This window comes from Gopherus flavomarginatus, chromosome 9, assembly GCF_025201925.1.
Source record: "Gopherus flavomarginatus isolate rGopFla2 chromosome 9, rGopFla2.mat.asm, whole genome shotgun sequence".
In the NCBI taxonomy this organism is placed as follows: Eukaryota; Metazoa; Chordata; order Testudines; family Testudinidae; genus Gopherus; species Gopherus flavomarginatus.
In genome coordinates, this window is record NC_066625.1 from 54,685,345 (window position 1) to 54,706,964 (window position 21,620).

The 21,620-nt window shown below is 42.7% G+C and overlaps 1 protein-coding gene across 3 annotated transcripts in view; it reads right to left on the reverse strand.

The window, feature by feature from the left end:
* Positions 1-21,620, reverse strand: part of SIN3A (SIN3 transcription regulator family member A) — a 59,022-nt gene that overhangs the window by 1,154 nt on the left and 36,248 nt on the right. For 2 of the 3 annotated variants that reach the window (XM_050966975.1, XM_050966976.1), the window contains exons 11-21: positions 19,110-19,320; positions 17,295-17,411; positions 15,733-15,971; positions 12,272-12,455; positions 11,140-11,713; positions 9,244-9,413; positions 6,742-6,915; positions 5,392-5,484; positions 4,901-4,995; positions 4,120-4,345; positions 33-1,661 (exon numbers count right to left, since the gene is read on the reverse strand). In XM_050966975.1, the coding sequence (XP_050822932.1) occupies positions 1,431-1,661; positions 4,120-4,345; positions 4,901-4,995; positions 5,392-5,484; positions 6,742-6,915; positions 9,244-9,413; positions 11,140-11,713; positions 12,272-12,455; positions 15,733-15,971; positions 17,295-17,411; positions 19,110-19,320 (2,314 nt within the window). In that variant the 3' untranslated portion in view covers positions 33-1,430. The remainder of the gene's footprint in view (positions 1-32; positions 1,662-4,119; positions 4,346-4,900; positions 4,996-5,391; positions 5,485-6,741; positions 6,916-9,243; positions 9,414-11,139; positions 11,714-12,271; positions 12,456-15,732; positions 15,972-17,294; positions 17,412-19,109; positions 19,321-21,620) is intronic. The other variant, XM_050966977.1, reaches the window with a different exon arrangement.

Genomic DNA, 21,620 nt, shown 5'->3' on the forward strand with positions numbered 1-21,620 from the left:
TCTCTCTCAATCTCTCTCTCACACACACACACACACACACACACAAACACACACAAAAAGCAGCTCTAGTGAAATACTGGTTTGGTACTTAGGATGTTTTTTCCAATACTGAGAGGGAAAATACATAAGCACAATCATCCCCAGCTAGGTAGCTCAGCAACACTTCCCAAAAGTGAAGGTTCTCTGAGCTGGAAGACCAGGTGGATAAAAATTACCCACCCAAAAAAAAAAAAAAAAAAAAAAAAAAAGTTATATAATATATATTTATATATCTTAACAGGCTGCTTAGAACATGGTCATGTTCACCACAAAACACACACATTGCCTCCGCCTTCTCCTCTCAGATTGTGAAGCCAATAATAAAATGGTCAAATGTCTCCTCTGCGCAGTGCAAACTGCATGCTGCATGGTGCCTTTCAGAACAGGAACAGGGCCGTGGGTGAGCGAGTGTCTTCCTCAATAAGAACCAAGACATATTTTTATTTACAAAAGAAAGGAGAGAAAAGTTTCCACACAAAAGCACTACAATGATAACTCCCTTTGGTAAAAAGTGTAATAAATGTCTCCATAGGTCTGTTTGTAGGTACTAACTCTCAAGCCACCCGGTACTATGGTACACAAGAAGCTGGTACAGTTATGCTAGCACATCAAGCAAACTTCCTTTAATAAAAAACAAAAAAAAAATTGACAATATGTACATTTATTTACAAAAAGGAAGGGGAACATGTTAAAATTGTGTTGTTTCTGCTGTGTGTGCGTATGTGTGTGAAAAGCTGGTGCATGGCACTAGGAAAGACTAGTAAAGAAGCAGGTACAAAACAATCCCACTGGCACTGGAAAGGACAGACCAATCTGAACTGGCTGAATCAGGAGTCCAGCAGGGTGAAGGAGGGAGGAGTCGAGGGTCAGATCCAGGAGATGGTGTTCTCAACAGCCAGACTGCACAGATGGGTGACCCCCGGTGAGATCCTGGCAAACCTGCAGCAGCCTAACAGAGGAGAATCCAGTTGTGATAGGCACCTCTGGGTTTCACGACATCTGAGCATGTAACTTTAAATGCACCACTCTGGTCAGGATGTATGCAACATCCAGTTCTCTTCCCTTGAAGCTCAGGCCATTGAGGAGTTAGTCTCAAAACTGCTGGTGCATACGAGCTAGCTGCATTTCTCTAGGATCACTCAGTTCTGAAAAGGGTCCTTCCCTCCACAATGCACGCTGAAGTCAGAGGCCTGATGGCAACAGTTCCAGCTTAGGTTTGTAGAGATTCTTTTTCCTAAACCGAATCCCGCTGGTGTCAGACTGTACCAGCTTCGCACTAGTCAACTGGCCATGTTACGGAGATACACAGTGAAGGGAGAAAGGCATCTTCCTCGTTTCCTTGATACACACACACATACACACACCACGTGATCTTCCCTCACTCAGGGACTTTACGGTGTCTTGAATATTGTGCCGTATTTGACACGGTACTTGTTAATGCTCACAAAGTGCAGGGTCTCTGTATCACAGGTAGTGGTACAGGGCACCAAACCCTCCAACCCTTCTCCCATTAGCCACTTGTTTGTCTCAGCTGACATTTCACGGGTCACATGCTCCTTGGTCCATTTGTCCACCCAGGCTTGGAACCGCTGGTGCAGCCGCTTGCTCACTCTTTCATGGGACTACAGAAACGGGAGACACAAAAAAAAAAAAAAAAAAAAGGCTACAGCCACCAACATTCAGGATCACAAAACACTTAAAAAGCAAACACAAATCCACTTCCCTAGGCCAACAGATTTGGGATGTTTAGCTCTGCTGGGGAACTGGCAATACAAACACTGACCTTGCCGACTGACCAAGGGAAAGCCTAAGTAAATTGGAGGCAGTGTCTGAACAAGCAGGCACAACCATCCTTATTCCCCAACTGAGAATCCCCCAAAGCCTAGTGTTAATGAAAATTAAGTCTGTGAAATCAAGTGCTCAGAAGTCATCAACAAACATTTGATGATTTTTGAATTTGAACTCTGAACTATAACGTTAACTCTGCCACAGTGTCTATCCTGTATATTTTATTACATGGATTCAACCCTGTGTTAATGATCAAAACAGGGACACACAAAAATACATGTGCATCAGAACAGAATTAAATATTCAATAGAAGTAGCTTCCAGGAGTTTGACATGACTGCTTGATTTTACCCTAATGCTGCAATAATGCTAAGCTTCTCCTATCTTTTCCCTGATTAATGGCAATGTCAGGTGATGCAAGACTGTAGTCAGCCTTCAATGCAGGTGTTTATAAAAAACAATACAGGAACAGTCTCACGTGCATGCAAAAATTCCAGCTGGATTAAAAGAGAGGGATGCTGAGATGGATATATTTGTTCCCAACCTCTCACAGCACACGCGTGCATGCACACGCCACCCCACTAAAATAAAGTTATTTTGGGATTGAAACAGAGCCTAAGAAATTGCAAACCAAAAAGGAATCTGAGTAAAGTTATGAGTAATTTATAAAAAGGGTTAGTTGAAGTTTAACACTGACTTAATTACAGTGGTAAGCCCCAGTAACTACTATACATATTCCGATAGCTGTGCTATTCTGTTAGAACCAGAACTTCTGAGTCCTGGGAAAATGCATTGTGACATTTCCAGGGTGGACTGATTTAAATCAGCTTTTCCATTTGTATTTCAGCTATTTTTTAAAGTAAGATGCACTCACTAGTTGATATAACCATTAAAACTCTTTGACTTACAACTAAATAGACACTTTATGGTAGATTCGGTACATCTGTTTGCTACCTAGAAGTGTACACCATAACTATATACATTTAAGCAATTATATAGCTTAATATTTTCAGATTCTTATTAACCAAACACTTTTAGTATGTTAGAAAATGGTGACTGATATATTGCTTATTTACTAGATAATTAACTTTTTGCTCAGATTTTGTGTCAATCTGCTTTAGAATAGTAACTGGAATTTAAACAAACAAAACAGTATATAAAATGCATTTGTATTAGACAAGACAACCTTAAATGTTTTAGACACAAACGTCTCTTATCAAAAGATGCTTCACACTGACAAATAATTTATTAAATAGAGGGATTAATTGTAGTCAGTGAATTAAACTGATCATTTCGGGCTGGTCTGGGAAAATTTTCAAAATATGCCTAAGTGAAATTAACTGGGACTTAAATTTCCAGTCTAACCTATGTCTCTTGAAAAGATGACAATCTCCTAAATTACCTAGGTTAACCAACTGTACCATATTTTTGAAACTTGACCTCAAAAGTTCGATGCTTTTCCTGACTCTTTCTTTATATAGAAAAGAAGCCTTTAATTCAAAGTGGTTTTTGTTATTGTTGTTGTTGTTTTTTAAGAGAGGGTCATGGATTCAGCATATTTATTTGTTATTTAAATGTCTTATTATAATCTTCTAAGTTTAGGCCTCAACATATTTTGTATTAAGTTCTGATTTCATTTTAAACCGGCTCATTTTTAAAAAGAAAAACTTATAAGTAACAAAAAATTTTAAAAAGGAATTTTATTTAATTAAAACAAAAAGTCTTCCAATTTTGATCCACTCTGGACCTTTCTGTAATTATGACATCACTGCGGCTATCCTAGTCACAGACCCAGCGCTTTCAAGCAGCTGGTATATTCGTTTGTAGTGCTCCGCTGCCCAGGAGCAACCCTAGACTCCCACTCTCAGTGACTGCAGGGACAAGGCACAGCTCCCGACAGAACATGTGTCAGCTTTTCAGTTCTTTGCTATCTCCCTTTTTAGGCCAACCCTGACAAGCGGGTTAGCAACCAATGTGAGGTGCCCCTAGGCAAGGAACTGATGAGTAAAAGGATGCTAACAGCTGCCTACTCTAACAGGCAAGTTTGGGAAATGGAGGAGGAGGAAAGGAAGGGTTACATCTCAGGAGCATTCAGAGGAAGTTTACAGAGTCCAGTGGACGAAACCATGTCATGTCCCATCCTCAAAGCAATAGGAAGAGTGTTAAATGTTACAGGAGAACAACGCCCCTCCCACCCCAGAAACGTTATCTGACTCTCCCCAGAAGCCCTTTGGGAGCAAGAGGTTCAGGGAAACACCAGCTGCTCATCCCATTCCCTTCACTCAACTCCTACCTGCTGAGCACGCAGCAGAGCCGTCCTCCTGTACATGTAATCCTCCGATTTGATCACGTACACCATCTTATAGGAGTTCAGTTTGAATTTACACTCCAGCTTGTCCAAGCTCTCCACATTCTCCATGGACTTCTTACTGTTTCCCTCCTTCCCTTCCTTCTCCTGCTGCTCCCGACCACGCTGACACTTACGGATCCGCCTTAGGTTCCTGTAAACCAGAGAATCCCTGCTGGGATTAGTGCTCATCCTCTGCCCACTAGGCTGGACGTATCTGGTGGCTCCAGGCCAGCTCTTCAAAACCCAAAAAGTGTTGCTCAGAGTGGAATGGTCACAAATTAAAGTTGTTTAGGCTCATGTGCCTACCATAAGCCAACCCACTGATCTCAGCTGTTTACAGAGAGTGGCTGCTATTTTGCAACCAACTCCCTGCTAGACTCAGCATCTTCCGCACGCAGCTAGTGGGCTTCTGTCAGCAAAGGCAGAGCTGCCAAAAACGGGGGCTGGTGACTCCCCAAACCTCTGATCTCCCTGCTGCCTGTGGCCTATGCCCTCTCTCAGTCACTGGAGAGCAGGAGCCCAGGGTGGGCTCTTGGAATAAACAGCAGCACTGTGTCTCTATGTGCTACTTCCAGGTTAAAGTCTTCTAAAGTGGCAGAGTACTAAAAACAAACAAGAGACTGCAACAGCCAACACTGTGACGGAGTAAGATCTTTCTCCCTCTGCTGACATGGGTACTTCTGGCCTGTGTGTCACTATTCACAGCCACAGCTTGTTCACTCACCTTGGCAGGAAAACCGGCTTCTGAGCCAGGTGTTCCCGAAGTTCGGGAGAGGTAGAATCAGAGTTGACGTACCGCTCTACGTAGTCTGACCAACGCTGAAATTGGGCACAGAACACAAGGGGTTAACTAACATCTGCCAAATCAAAACCAACTCTGAAGGGGTTTGGTTGGAAGTGGATGAAAGAAAAGCAATTTTTGGAGACTCCATATATTTCACACAGGTCCCACTCACTCTCCCCCCATGGGCAGACATGCACCTGTACTGTCTGTTTTTTGAAATTGTTAATAAGAGATGCCAACAAGGCTTGTTCAACCCAATTCATTGAGTGCACTGTGTCACATAATGAATGTGCCCTGTAGGACTAGAAGCAGCTCATAAACTATAGCATCTGAAACACTGACAGCTCTGCCATCATCATCCAGTTATACCCCCGTTTAAACTTTACATGCTTAATAGCTGCAGCTGAACTCCGAGGACAATTGGCTCTTACCTCTGCCTCTACAGGGTCATCCGAGTTCTCCTCTTCAGTGTCCAGCAGCTCGATGGTTAATTGGACCTGGCCTCTGCTCTGAATGAACATCAGCTACAAAGCAGAATGCGGAAGGGGACTTAGTAACAAATTATTCAGAAAAATAAATCCCTTTCCACCAGGGAAAAGGGGAGAATCCAATGAACTTCATGCAACTATCCAGCATAATCCTGTGCCTTCCACTTTGCTCGGAACAACGGGGATACTAGCCCCAGTTATACAATCTGAACACAGAAGGAGTTTTGACAATGAGTGGAAAGTTCTAGATCACTAAGAAGCTAATCTAACAGAGGGTAAAAGGATAAAGAAATTATTCTACTTATATGGGCAGAAGAGAATTCCTGGATAGAGAACCATGACATACTTAAAGAGAGGTGGAAGAGAAAAGCATGAACTGCTGCAGTGAACAACTGGAATTTTATTAACGATCAGACAAAATCTCTCTGTTACCCACAAAGTTTGCTCGAAATTGGGATATTTATAAAGGCAAAGCAAGGAGCTGGACATCTTTTAGCAGCATGCTGTTTTCTGATCAATTTGTACAGTTTCAATTTTTTGCTTTCCTGCTTATTTTGAGACTCTCAATGGGAAAACAGATACCCTATAAATATGAAAGCCATTATCAATGAATTTCACTAGTTAAAGATGAGCCTGGCCGCTTCTGATTTCACAGTGATGAGAAGTATGAATTTGATTTGAACTGAGAGTCAGGTTTATTTAATGCATAGGTGATAAATATTAGTAAGAGACCGTTACAGTCTACAATGGATGAGATGGAGAAAAAAGGTGGAAAGCTCGTGACCCACCCCAGGGAAGGGAGGGAGGGAGAGAGATTAAAAGCTTAATGACAGCAATCAATCAATACAGTATTACTCTGGCTTTGGGACACTGAGAAACACAGGGAGAAATTTCAGCTTTACTTCAGGATACGTATTTTTCCATTTTTCTTGCAAACGTCCCATTTCCGAGGAGCTCTTTCTAGAAATATTTATCTGTTTTTTCTGTTCGTTCTACAGTTCCTGTCTGGATTTATGCCAGCCCCGCGAAGGGCTATATTAAGACCGACAGTCACACAGCAGGTCCTCAGCAGCTCCGCCAGGCTAGAAGGGACAATCAAGTCGTCCTGTCAAGCTCTAGGACAGCTGCAGAGTGCACAGGTGTCCAGAGGTCCTTGACATATTTGGATAGTTACATAAAATGAAAAGCTGAGCCCATTCTTTCTCTGCGAGCCTTCGTACTTCCCCTCCTCACTCTGCAAGCTCCTCCACAAGTCCTCCTCCAAGCATCTGTGCAAGCAGATATGGTTCTTACCTTGAAACAGTTCTCGTCTGACATGAGCTGCTCGGCTTTGCGCTGGTACGTGGCCTCCCCAAGGGCCCGAGATGACTGTGAGGACAGCAAGCCTCCGGTAGCTCCATTGCTATTCTCCGACAGGTAAAGGTCGGTCACCTGCACGCAGATCTCATCACTCACTATGTGCTGAAGCTGGGAGCAGGAAGGACATGGAGGAGAGGACTTAGGGAAGAGGGTTTTAAATGCCTCTGGACTCAGCGTACTGTATACTGCAATAGGCCCCTTTCCCCAACCCAAGTCAGTCAGAGGGCTTTGCACTAGTGTGCAGTATGGACAACCTGCCTTCTGCAGTCAGGCCGTAGACAAAACAGAACACTAAGAAAATCTCAAAATAAACTTCTCCATATGGCATCAAGCAGAGTTTGACATTGATCAAAATAAGCAAGGCTGAGCCTTCATCATTTGCCTGCACTTCTAGAATTGCATGTTTGCGTGCAAACACTTATGTCAAAAGCTATAACTGATGAGAGGCAAACTATTTTATCTCCCCTGCATACATACACGCTGTGGCAGAATTGGTCAGATTTCCAGTTCTTCTCCACTCTGCACCATGCAAATCTCGGAACCAGCTAAAGAATATGTCCATCAATGCAGATTAGAAATGAACATACCCTTAAAAATTTCTGCTTCAAACCTCTGTCTGGTCAAACCACAGCAATAAATAAATAAATAAAATTCTAGCCATCTAAGTATTAAAACTAAAAAAACCAATTATTTAGGTTACGAACATAGTAGCCTCTTCTACTGTGAATTACTACTACACTCGTTGCAAAACATCGTGTCCTTTAAAATAAATAACGATGTTGGCAAAGTACAGTTACACATACAAAGTAACTACGGATTAATAACCGTTATGTGAGCATTATGAAGGAAACGCCTGACAGCTGGCAAAGATTCAGACCATCGAAGTACGTGGGAAGGGCTTGTTAGGCAGTTCTCTTGCCATGAAATCACTACACCAAATCCAAAGGTTGATTAGTTGGTTGTTGGTGGAGGGGAAATTAAAAATAATTAAATCCAATTCTAATTATTAATTATATTCCCAAATTTAAATAACGAGCCAGTTGACTGCCAATTTCCTGTCAAAACTGAAACTAAGAACTTGATTTTAGCCCTGTCTTCAGACTCTAATTTGTGCTTAATAATTCTCCATAGAAATGGGATCATCAAGGTAGCCAGCATATGAGAGTTGACACTTGGGCTTACAGAGTTCAAGTGACAACTAGCAGCTGAAATCACCCAATATACCAGCTTTAAGAGCCAGCCAGCATGTGAGAAATCCTGAAGGAAGTTATTCAAAAGAAATACAGAACCTTTTCCAGGAGTTCTGACAGTTTGGGTTCTTGTGTTTACAGATGCTTCAGGTTTTCTAAGACCAAGAGAACACTTCAAATGTGGGCCCATCTGATACTAGGCACCTCTTGGATAACTGAGGTCAGTCTGCACTTGGTCAGGCAACTCCCATCTTTTCATGTGCTGTATATTTACACCTGCTTACTGTATTTTCCATTCCATGCATCTGATGAAATGGGTTATAGCCCACGAAAGCTTATGCCCAAATAAACTGGTTTGTCTCTAAGATGCCACAAGGACTCCAAGGACTTTACTGATACAGACTAACACTGCTACTCCTCTGAAACCTGCCTTAAGAATGAGGCTTGAACATACCTGAGGAATGTATTACAGTCACACTCTAGGTGGACCACTTATTACAACACAGTGCGAGCGGCACTATGTTTCTGAATGAGGAGCTTTACTATATTCCCCCTGATTACTGGATCACTTGATGAGGACCTGGTTCTGTTCATTCCCTCTGAAGCACTTGGGATTGGCCACTGTCGGAAGACAGGATAATGGGATAGATGGACCTTTGGTCTGACCCAGTATGACCATTCTTATGTTCTTATGATTTCAGGCACATGCTACAGTCTGAAAAAAATCCTTTGGGCTCATGTTATTCCTGCCCTCAAGACAGACATGTATTTTAAACAAAATTCTCTCTCTCTCGCTCTCTCTGAATATTCCATCTTTTTGCTTTTATAGGTTTACAAATCTTCAAAAACGAGCATTTTAAATAGTGTTAAGCACACTTAATGTAGTAATTTCTTTGTTAAAGCAACATTACTTGGGGAAGTGTTGTTATGCCAGATACATGTACCTTTGAAGAAGCTGAAGAGGGAAGACAAAGCACCACAGGTAGCTGGGTAACCTAAATATCTGTACACTCCTTGTTGAGCCTCATCACTTAAATACACTAACACTTATCCTCCCCCATCTCCAGAAATATGTTAGAGACACAGGAGGAAACCCCTGCTGTTCTCTCCTCCACTCTGAAATACATCATGCAAGTACATTCAATATTCCCAAGCTTCATTTAAACCCTGGGGAGAGCTCCAGCTACTTCCTTTTTATCACCTGGACACCACCCTTCCCTTCCCTTGGCAGTACGCTGCAAGTTACCTGTCTAACAATGCTCTGGATCAGCTTGTCCATGGTAAAGGCGATGTAGGCATGAATGGTGAACATCTCACGCAGAGAGTCCTCATACTGGGATGAATCCATGTTGCCATCTAGCAGGTTCCGCACCATATCCAGGAAAGCTGGGTAGTAATCCTCCACCTCAATATCCACTAGAGGAAGAGAAGGTGAAACATGAACTACATTGTAACACCCCTCAAAGGCAGTTCCTACAGGCCCACTATGAGTTCTGGGAGCAAAAGGGCCACATGCTGAAGGTCTCAGACAAACTGATGAATTACCAGAATGGTCTATAAAATGAGAGACAACGTTGTAAGACTTTAAGTAAGTGCTTTTCAAATTAATGCCAGGTCTGTAACCTGTCAGAGACCTCACGGAGGAGGGCAGAGGTGGTAAAATTCTCAGAACTAAAGAGGTTCTTGCTACCAAAACACCATTATGCACACCATTACAGCAGAGACCTCACCAAAAAGATATGAAAGCAGATAGGTCCTAAGGCTCTTAGAAATATACCCATTGCACATTATTCTTAACTTGTATTTCAGTAGCACCCAGAGGTCCCAAACTATATTTGGGACCCCTCTGTGCTTGGCACCATTCAGACACATAACCAATGAGTCTCCATCTTGAAGAATGTAAAACAGAGACCAACGGGGTTGGGGGAAGCAACTTGCCCGAGGTCACATAGTAACTAAGTAGCAGAGCTCGGACTAGAACCCAGGTCTCCTGTTTCTCCTGCATCTTATCCAGCAAGCTACATGGGCAGTTACCGCCTTTCCAAGCTGAATGTGCCAATGTAGCTTCTAAAAGGTTTTGTGGGCTGCAGCAGAAACACAGCAAAATGGGAAGGAAAATGAAAAAAGCCATTCAGGGTACACCCAGTTTTCAACTAACACTCATCACTGTGGCACAGGCATCAATGGAAGATGAAAATAAAGTTTTTGAAAATACTGGTTAAGGAACAATGCCATTTTAAAGAGAATTTGAGAAGTTCTGTGTGTTTTCTGTTTTTTGTTTTTTAATTGTTACAGGTTCAAACACCTCTACATCCCTCAAGGCCAACAGAGACTGTCCACACGTCGTCCTTCACTTTAATCCAAATTAGCTACTTTACTCCAGTTTTAGCTGGCAGGAAACAGGTAGGCAATAGGCAGTTTAGTATTGTAGCATTATCACCACTGAGGAAACCATCCTTTGGAGAATTCTAAATACATACATTTCCTGAGACCACTCAGATCACACTAACATTGTAACAGAAAATGGAAGATCAAGGAGGCTCTTTACTGGTCTACATATGACTGCCTAGACTTGGGTTTGCCCTGCCCTGCTTTCTTTAGTCAGTAAATCATTTGAACACCATTTTAAAAGGACCCACACTTTTTAATACCAGAGCGAAAACTGACTGACTGTCAATTGCCAGGGGCTGACTCCTCCACTGAGACATTTTATAACAAGCTTGAGGCCAGAGAAGATTTTTATCCAACTTGTACATTCCTGAGGTAGAAAAAGAGCACAATCCAAAATTAAGAAATTCAGCTGGCAAGGAGTGGTAAAGCAAGACAAAATACCACGCCTCTCCCCCACAGTCCCAAGAAGTAGGATGCTCCAAGTCCCAGGGTCAGGTCTAGAGATCTCCTCCTGGATAACATGCTGGGCTACATTCAGTGCCCACCAGCAGCTTTATGTTTCACCTTTTGGAAACTACCAAAATGCAGGTACCGGATTTTACAGAGACAAGACCTAAAGGCAGTGAGGGGGAGGAACACAGATTCCTCAGGACACCAGGAAACAGATCAAGTACCAGATCCACACACTGCAAATTTAAGCACCTGTCACAATTGCCCTCCCCTACTCAGACCAATGTAAGAGAACACTCACTGGGCTCTTTCAGTCGCAGCTGAATTGCTGGGCTGTCACTCTTGTCTCGTTTTATGCCTAGCACTTCCCGCTCCCACTCCCTTTCCCGGTTCTCCTCTTCGATTTGCCGCTCGGCCTGGGTGCAAATCCTCAGCAGCCGCAAGCATAGGATCTGGTGAAGCCGCATGAAGATGTACCAGTTGTTGTTGACATAGAAGAGGTTATACACTTCATCCACCCCCCGTAGCTTCTGGGCCGCTGTGTTGCTGAACAGCAGCTTGGCTTTAGGGGGGCTGCCTCCAACTCCGTTGTGCTTTTTCGCAGCCCCAGTGGCTTCATCCACATCCATTTCCTCCTCTTCTTCCTCCTCTACATCCGAGAGCTCGCCCCGCTGAGCAAACAGCAGGTCCGGAATGAAATGGTACATGATCTGCTTGATTTTGTACTTGTCCTCTTTCTGAATTCCTGTCTGCCGTTTCACATGGTGAATGATAAGAGAAGCAGCATCCTCCAGGATTTGCTTGTCCTCATAGGCTAGTGACAGGTGTGGGCCTATGGGAACTCCAGCATTATCTTCTGATGCCTGCTCTTGCCTCTGAGGGAGGAAGAACAAATACACAGAGCATGGGTGAGTCTCACATATGCAGCTTACCACATCTTTAAGACCCTCTTGTACAAAGCACTGGCAGTGAACTGGATTTCCTCTCTCATTACAACCCCAAGCCCTATGGGGGAAGGACCAGAGTTCACATTATCCATCACAACAACTCAAGTTCTGATGTCAAGGGCCTACATATATTACATACGTGCCCGCACACACTCCACATCTCCTTCTGTCATATCTCCTCCCTTCCCAAACCTGCGGCTCTTACCACAGCAGGTTCTCTTTTGCCAAAAGGTAAGTTATCAGTTCCCTCAAGTGCTAACTCAGTCACTCTGCAGCAGCAGCCACCACAACCTACCATGACTAGGCAAGAAGCCTGCATTCTCTCCTTCCCCCTGAAACTGGTGACCATGAATGGCCTAGAGGGATACAAATGCTATACCATTAATATAGCCCAGCAAACAAGGAGGGGTGGCGGTGGAGAGGAGGTGACAGCACATGCTCAGAGCCAGACAGCTGATAAAATAACACTATCAGTGACCACTTTACCTCATCATAGATGCTCTCAATCTCATTGAGGAGGCTCTTTGACCTCAGGACCTTGGTGTCATTCTGTTTGAAGTTGATGCCCTGGTGATCCAGGGATTTCAGGTAATATTTCTCATTCTGCTCCCTCCAGACTTTGTTGAATCCTCTCTGGGCTTCTCGCCACTCTTCCTCTTTCATTTTTAATCTTATCAGCAACAAAAAACAGAAGAGGCACTAAGAGATGCTAAGATACCACATTGATGGGTGTAGGATAAAAACCTAGACCACGGGTCGGCAACCGTTCAGAAGTGGTGTGCCGAGTCTTCCTTTTTCACTCTGATTTAAGGTTTTGCGTGCCAGTAATACATTTTAATGTTTTTAGAAGGTCTCTTTCTGTAAGTCTATAATATATAACTAAACTATTCTTGTATGTAAAATAAATAAGGTTTTTTAAATGTTTACGAAGCTTAATTTAAAATTAAAATGCAGAGCCCCCTGGACCGGTAGCTAGGACCTGGGCACTGTGAGTGCCACTGAAAATAAGCTGGCGTGCCGCATTCGGCATGCGTGCCATAGGTTGCCTACCCCTGACCTAGACAAGACAAGCTGGAGGCAGTGCCCATCGCCCACTGAAACAGCAGAAAGTTTCAGAAGGAGTTCAAATGAGGTACAACGTGCATAGCAAAATTCTCCAGAAATGGCCATGAATCTTTAGATTGGGTTTGAGGCGATGTTATTTTACAGAAGGTTAAATAGGCCACAAATGCATGGCTATACCCCACCAACCAGGGTGATGAGGGCATTCAACAGAACATAAGTCAAATTTATTTTTTCCCCCCTGTATACCTCTTACAGAGTCCCAGGACTGGGTCTGGGTTCACTGTCAATATCCCAGAATTCTGCTTTGTGAGGAGATACAAATAACAGAAATCTTAGCTGTTGTAACCAGTTGACCCAAAGAGTCCCTGGTACTTGTGACATCCCATAATTTATTTAATACATGGGTTTAACCACTTGCCAGACATTTCAGAGCTCTCAAAACTTCTCTGATACTTGTTAAGATCCTGTAACTAGATATTCTTTTCATCCCATGCAACACAGGCATACACAAAACTCTGAACCTCTCAGACAGCTTATACCTGGCCGAGAAGAAAGAAGTTGATTCTGTCACTTCACAAAGAGTGCACTGTAACCAACTTGATCATCCCTCCACCTCTCACATCTTGACATAATGGAAAAGCCAGCTCTCTCTTCACTGAGGATTAAGGAATCACAATTTACATCTAGGCAGCCTAGTACTTTTGATGAGACATGGGAACTTTGCAGAGATAAAATTGCTGAACATTCCAGGAGTCTAGAAGCACACAGATCCCAGAAGTACCTCTTACTTGGCAATCCCTTCTCAAAACCATATCCCTCCTCTAATCTAGTTTTTAATACCATGTCCATACCTTGGTGTCTAAGACCACATCCTCACAGTCTTACCCCTCTCCTTTCATCTCTCGTTTCTTTACGTCTAGTTCTCACATTATGTCCTGCCTCAGTAAAGAACCTGCTGGAGACTGCAGAGGTCCTCAGCGTGATGCAACATAAAAGCAAGCCCTTCCAGACAGGAATTCTCTTTCGGCATTTGTATAACAGGGCCCCAATTCTGCCAGGGACATTAGGGAGCCACTATAATAAAGATCTGACAATCCACAACTACAATGCTAAAGGGAATTACTTTTATTTCTAATTATCCTTTGGTCTACGTTGTCAGAGATGTATCTGGAAAGTGGAAATGTACGATGACATGGTTCCATCAAAACACTGTTGTAGCCTCTTGCTGTATAAATCCAGAACCAGCCAGGAGGACAGAGAAACTATAAAGAACACAAAAGGTTAGTTTCCATTCATTTATGGACTGTTCCCTTCAGCCAGTTTAGTAGGGGCACATTCCGCACATTCTTTGAATAGTTCAATTTCCACCTTCTCTTTACAGCTCATCTCTCCATCTCACTGGCCATGCTCAACAAGGAACTGGGTGGAAGACAGCACTTAAACTCAGGCGTAACACGTGGTGACCACTAGGGGGCTTGGCTCTTACTCCGCTCTACCATCACTGCCCTCAAGGGGTAAAAAAAAGGAAGAGCTAGGGAAGTTGTGAAAGCCTTGTGCGAAGGGTCTAAGGCACAAGAGAAAAAGCCCTACACAGATGGTACTAGAGAAGAGCTCTTCCTTTCATCCATTTCACATTTCCTGCCTTTCATTTTCACATTTCCACATCCCCTTGTCTGTATATGAAAAGGTAAATAGCAGCAGCAAGCAGATTTTGTACGCCTCTGCAAAAACGCCTCTGATCCCATCATCTCTCAAACCAGAATAATCTCATTACCAGCAATCACTTCTCACAATCTTTCCATGCCTCATCTCCCCCCCCCCCCCCCCATGCTCATTTCTGAGCCCTTTATTACCGAGACGTCCTTCTTGGGATAGGGTGACCACAACACAGAACTCCAGCTAGGTGGGGGATTTGTTAGTTTTTTCAATATACAGTAATGGCATATTTGCTTCAGTTCATAGGAGAGACTGAGGATGTAGAAGAAGATTCTGTCAACCACCTCTCTTTCTATTCAAGACCACACTGACGACCTGGAGTCTATAGATCAGGAAACTATGCTTTAAAGATTGTAAAACTGTCCAACTTTTCACATAGCTTCCACTTTCCTAAGTCTCATCGCACAGTGCTAATTTCTGGTATAATCCCTTCCACCAAGGATGCTGGACGGTTATATATTGTGATCGCTACCACTCAATGGTTTGACCATAGTTATTTCTTGATTCAGTATCTGAGTGTTATTCAGGGCTAAGTCAATAACCTCTCCTCTTGTGTAGCTACAGACTAGCTCTTTCAGTATTTTAAATGATTGCTTCTTGTAAAACTCCTTCTCCTCACCTTCTCCAGAGGTTGACACTTTATATGTGGGGAGTTGAAACTGCCCATTATAACTATTATTCAAGAGAGCAGTCTCTGACCCCCCTCAATGCTGTGCACTCACTTCCTTTTTCTGATCAAGAGGCTGGCAGTAGAATGTAGTATTCTTTGAGTTGGAACCCGAATCCAACACAGATTCTATACTTCAAAGCCTGGTCCACTTTCACAGATGGGATTTATAATTGGATCAAACTCAGTTGTGTTCAAAACTGATAGTACAGAACCCACCCCAGCTTGATTTTTGAACTCAAGACTGCCCTATCTTGGGTAGGAAAAATAAAAAAATCCATACCCTGCCAGCAGGGCAAGTGATATTTTGGCTTTAATAGACACACTAGTAGCTGGGTACTATGAAACGCAACAACTTATTATAACATAAAGAGCATCTGCATTTCTCAGACTGTATGCATTCCTGAACTGAAGCCTTTACGTGTATTATACGTTTGGATAGTGCCTAGCATACAATGAGTTTTACCCAAACACAATAATGCTGAAACCTGGAAAGTACCTTTTCAGCACAATAGGAACGGCAACAGATGGGTTTTTCCTCAAACCGTCTATGATGTCGGCCGCTTTGTCAGCATATATCCTCTGCAGCGCCTTGCGGTGGATCACCTCCGACGTGCCACCCAGAGTGTTGTCCAGCCGGAATTTGGCTTGCTCCTCAGCAGACAAGCGGGAGAGTTTCTTTTGGATTGCCTCTAAGACTCTGATTGTTGCCAGGTTAGTCTCCAAGACCACATCCAGCTGAAAGGGAAGATGCATTAGCCATGGTACAATATTACTTTCTGGAAATAAAGGTTGAGTCTACACTACAGACCTATATTGGTGTAATTATGTTGCTCAGGGGTGTCAAAAATCCACACTGAGCAATGCAGTTACATCGACCTAATCCCCTGTGTAGACTGTGTCATGTCAACAGGAGAGCTTCTCCCATTGACACTGCTATCATGTCTTGGGGAGGCGGATTAACTAAGCTGATGGGAGAAGCTCTCCCGTTGGTATAGGAGTTTCTTCACTTAAGCACTGCATCAGCACAGCTGCAGTGTTTTAAGTGTAGACTTCCCCTAATGTTTAAGTGAACCAACACAAGAACTTAACACCTCTGTAATGCTGTACATGTAAAACAGGAGGCACTTGAGAAATGGTTTAATATTTCTACATTTGGTTCTTCTAATCTACCTATATTTCATCTGCTTCCTATACACTATTGCATTTTTCCACAAGAAGTTACAGGCTACCAAAATGCTTCCTTCAGGAAATAAGAAGATTTTCCATGGGTGGGCAGTACAAAATTGACAGCATTACTATAAAAGGAAGTGATAAATCTTAGCATAGTCAAATAATTGCTGTGCTGACTTCCATTTGGAATGTCAATCATTTAACACTCTGTGAATGTCATTTTTCAGACTTTTAACACAGAAATATATTTCACCCTCTATGTACCACTTGACTAATAAAAGGAAGCATCACTTATGCACCTGCCATTGAACAGTTCATTTGGAATAACCTAAACATAAGAGAAAGAAAGCTGTGCCAAAGCTACCGACCATAATAAAGTCAGTGGGTTGGAGGGGAAGGAGCTGGTGATCAGAAGCAGTTACTTGGATTTTGCTTCTTGTATTCACCAAGGCTGAACAGTCCTTAGTTAGAAGCATAACCATGTCCAACAAAGGCAGGACAACTAGTAATGGACTTAATCTGCAGCAAGGGAGATTTAGGTTAGATATTAGGAAGACTTTCTAATTATAAGGGTAGTTAAGCACTGGAATAGGCTTCCAAGGAAGACTGAACTCCCCATCATTGGAGGTTTTTAAGAACAGGTTGGACAAACTTCTGTCAGGGATGGTCTAGGTTTACTTGGTCCACTCGGTGCAGGGGGCTAGACTTGATGACTTCTTGAGGTCATTTCCAGCCCTACATTTTTATTACTATGATCCTATAACCATGTGACACATGGGTCACCCAGAAAAAAACGATTCTGGGCATCAGTATTTAAGCAGTAGTATACCATGTAGGTAATCAGTTCAAAGAATCCCAGGCTAAGAAATGATATTGGAAGTATTCTACCTCAAAACGCTCGTCCTCACATCTGTAGATGTGTTCTTCGTATTGTGTCTTCTTGGAGCTAACAAAGGTAGAATCCTCAGACCAGGAAGGGAAGGAGACCCAAGTATCATTCAAAACCTTAGGTGAAGGAGAAAAGCAGAAGACTGATGGATCTTTTCTCTGAGCCATCAGAGAAACAGACACCCAAATTATATTATCACGTGTTCCTCTCACAAGGAATCTCAGATTCCCTTCATCCATTGTCTCTTTTCCTTGGTGAACATTCTCTCCTGTACGTACCACAGGACCCCTTATAGCCAAAACTCGACCTTCTGGGCATGCTGCAAAAGCCACTGATTTGACATTGTCTGGGGGAAAGCTAGAGGTTTTTCTCCTAGGAAAGTCTATGGGAAGAGTGAAAGCAGTTTTTCTGCTGCTTTGGATTTATTGGCTGGCTGAGTTAAATCTGTTCTGTGAACATGATTGTTTAATGATGCTGGGTGGTCTCACTGGGTTACTGTAAGCATAAAGTGCCTATGGCTTTTTGTAGGGACTTTATATTGAAATATAGATATAAGCCTAGTCAGGTGCTTAAATCCATTCGCTGGCACCTTGGCCTCATTCTCAAAGGTCCTGAACAACTGAACTTCAACCGACTTCAGCGGGAACTGGGGTTTCTCAGAACCTCTGAAAAAAGAGGCCAAGGTGCCAAAATACAGATTGGGAGACCAATTTCAGCTAAGTAAGTTTGAAAACTTTGGCCCATTTTCACAGACCCTGAAGCGTGAGAGGCTGAATCACTGAACACCTGCAAGGCAGAGTTTGTTATGGTACCACATAAGGCATCCTTTAGAGACTTGTTACAGTAAGATTTTCAAATGATGCAATTGGTTTTCACCATGTTATTTTAAGCTAGCCTACCATTAGTCCAACTAAATGCTTATCACCTACAACAAAACAGCACTTCCATTTGCAGGTCACTGGTCAGCTACATCCTGCCTTTTTTTTCCTCCATGGCATCATAAGCAAAGCCCTGCCTATCCCCTCAAATGGAATCTTGTGGCAACGTTTATGGTGGCAAAGACTTCCACAGCCATCTAGGCAAGACATTTAGCTGTGCTCTGGGGCTTCCCTCTTCTCCAGCGAATCCTCTTAATCCCTCTTATAAACCACTGGGAACTTAGCTGACCTCCTGTAAAAGTCTCTGTCCCACCCACATCAGAACCACTAGCTTTCCTCAGCTGATAGGTACACAGTAGTAGCCAGCACCACTTCTGCACTGATCTAAAAAAGGTCACTATAGAGCACAGCAAGGACTGGGCACACTCCCTGACTCTGAAGCACCTCCTGCCAGGAGACCAGAAAATGAAACTTTGCTTGTTGATCTGTGAAGTCTCTATAAAATAAAGAGATTCTTTTTATGTATTCTGAAACTCCCATAAAGTTTTTCTGATGTACATACACACCACAACTGAAACTAAGGAAAACTTTATGGAATTCTCAATTTATGAGGAATCTGTTCTCACACACACATACACAGCTGGTAGCGGCACTACTACTGAATGAGGAGGGGTTCTGCAGAAAAAATAGTATGTGATGACGAAATTAAAAACTGTATCATAATGCATATGCACATGGGGGCAAATTTAAGGTTACACTGGCAAGCTTTAGCATTTCCTAACTTCTGAGTGCATGACGACTTTACAACTCTTCAGCATACCAGAGTTATGCAGTCAACTCCCCTTATTGCTCCTTTCTACCACCTACCACTCAAGTCCTAGCAGACTGGAGAGGGGCTTCCTCCAGCATGCAACTCCTCTGGCTAGAGTGCCTTACCTCTTTACATAGCGGAGTCCGCCCGGTGCATTTGGGCTGCTGGTAACTCTTGGGCAAGGCTCGGTAGCTGGAGCCCAGTCTCTTACAAGAAGCATAGTCTATCTCCATGGCAATCCCCTCTGTAGCCCGTTCTTTTGGAAAGGTCTCCATGTGAACAGACTCTTTGTAACCCAGAAAGTTTTTAAACCAAGTGAACAGTTCTGGGAATTTCCTAAGGGAAAAGAAACATACAAGAAAGCCCTGAAAACTGTAGCACTTAGAAATCAAATACCAGTCTCTAAGGTATTGGGGTCAGAGCTGCCACTTGAGAGAGACAGTCCAAGACGGCCCTTGGAAGTCACATCTGGAGACAGAAGACTCTTGGCACTCAATTCCAGTTTGAGGTGGCCTGGTAAGTGGACGCCAGTGCAGAAAGTCAGTCTGCTTTTCTCTGGATCGCTCCTGCCTCTATTCATCTTGAAGGCTAATTTTTTTGGTGGCAAATGCCTTCCCACCTGGGAGCCTGTTGCCATGATGTCTGAGATCAAATCCTTTTCTTCTGTGTCATCCTCACTCATCTCAAAGGCTTTGTTCATATGAGGAACTGGGTCTGCAGCTTCTCCCAGAGCAGGTAAGACTTGCCAGGAGCACTCTGACAACATTTTCAAACTGAAATCTCTGACCATTTAGGTTAGATATGAAAACCAGTTGGCTGGTTTCTCACCACCTGGGCACTCAGCCTTAAAATAGATCATTACTTTCCTGATTGGAAAGGGGTAAAGAAGTTGAACATGGATTCTCAGACTCCACTGAAGAAAAATTCCACCTTTGAAGAGTGAGCCTCACACCACCAAAGCTTCAGTTGGTGTTGCATGATTAGGTGGAAGATTTAGAAAATACAAGCTGACATGCAAGCAGATAGATGTTGGTAACTGAAGAGGATTCTGCTTGTGAAAATAATCTTACTCTCTGAAGACTTTATTAGAATCTAAAACCAATACAGGAAGAACTAGAAATACTAGTGAATAATCACAGTTACGACATAACTGGCATGACAGAAGCTTGGTGGGATAATTCACATAACTGGACCATTGGTATAGAAAGATAAGCTTGTTTGGAAAGGACACGCAGGGGAAAAACACAGAGCAAGGCTTGCCTTGTATATTAAAGATGTAGGCACTTGCACTGAGGATGAGATAGAAGTGGGAGGCAAACTTGTTGAAAGCCTCTGGGTAAGGATAAAAGGGGTAAGAAAAACAAGGGTGATGTCATGGTAGGTGTCCACTATAGACCATCAAACCAGGAAGAATAGGTGGATAAGCCTTTTTTTTTTTTTTTTTAAACAACTAATAAAATTATCCAAAACACAAGACTTGGTAGTGATGGGGGACTTCAACTACCCAATCACCTGCTGAGAAAATAATGAAGCAGGACACAGATTATCCAGCAAGTTCTTGGAATGCACTGGAGACACCTTATTTATTACAGATGGTGAAGAAAGTGACTAAAGGACAGGCTACTCTAGATTTGAGTCTAAGAGAGGAACTGATTGAGAATTTGAAGGTGGAATGCAGCTTGGATGCAAATGATAATGAAACAAGAGTTTATGACAATAGACTTCAAGTAGGCAGACTTTAGAAAACTCACAGAATTAGTAGGTAAGATTCTGTCGGAAACAAGTCTCAGGGAGTTCAAGAGAACTGACAGTTTTTTTAAAGAGACCTTATAAGGGTACAAGAGCAAACCATACTAATGCATAGGAAAGGATGGATGCATGGTAAGAGACCACCCTGGCTTAACCAGGAGATCTTCAACATACTGAAACTCAGAACAAAGCATGCAGAAAGTGAAAACTAAGTCAGATTACAAAGGATAAATATTAAAAAAAACCACAACACAAGCACATAGGGACAAAATTAGAAAGGCCGAGGCACAAAACAAGATTAAACTAACTAGAGGCATGAAGAGAAACAAGAAAACATTTTACAAACTGCATTAGAAGCAAGAGGAAGACCAAGGACAGGTCCATTAATGAGGAGGGAAATACACTAACAGAAAACACAGCAATGGCCGAAGTGTTAAATGCCTTTTTCATTTTAGTTATCACCAAAAAAGTTGGCAGTGCTTGGACAACTAACACAATGAACGTCAGTATAAATGGTCTAGGATCTGAGGCTAAAATAGGAAAAGAAAAGTTTAGAATTACTTAAACAAGTTAGAGGTCTTCAAGTGACCAGGGCCGGATGAAATACATCCTAGAATACTTAAGAAACTGGCTGAAGAGATCTCTGAGCCATTAGTGATTATCTTTGAGAACTCATGGAGGACAGGTGAGATTCCAGAGGGCTCAAAAAGGGTAAATATCATAACTATCTGTAAAAAGTGGAATAAGGACAATCCAAGGAATTACAGACCAGTCATCTTAACGTCTGTCCCCAGAAAGATAATGGAGCAAATCAAACAATCAATGTGTAAGTACCTAGAAGAAAAGAAGGTAATAAGTAACAGTCAACATGGGATATGTCAAGAACG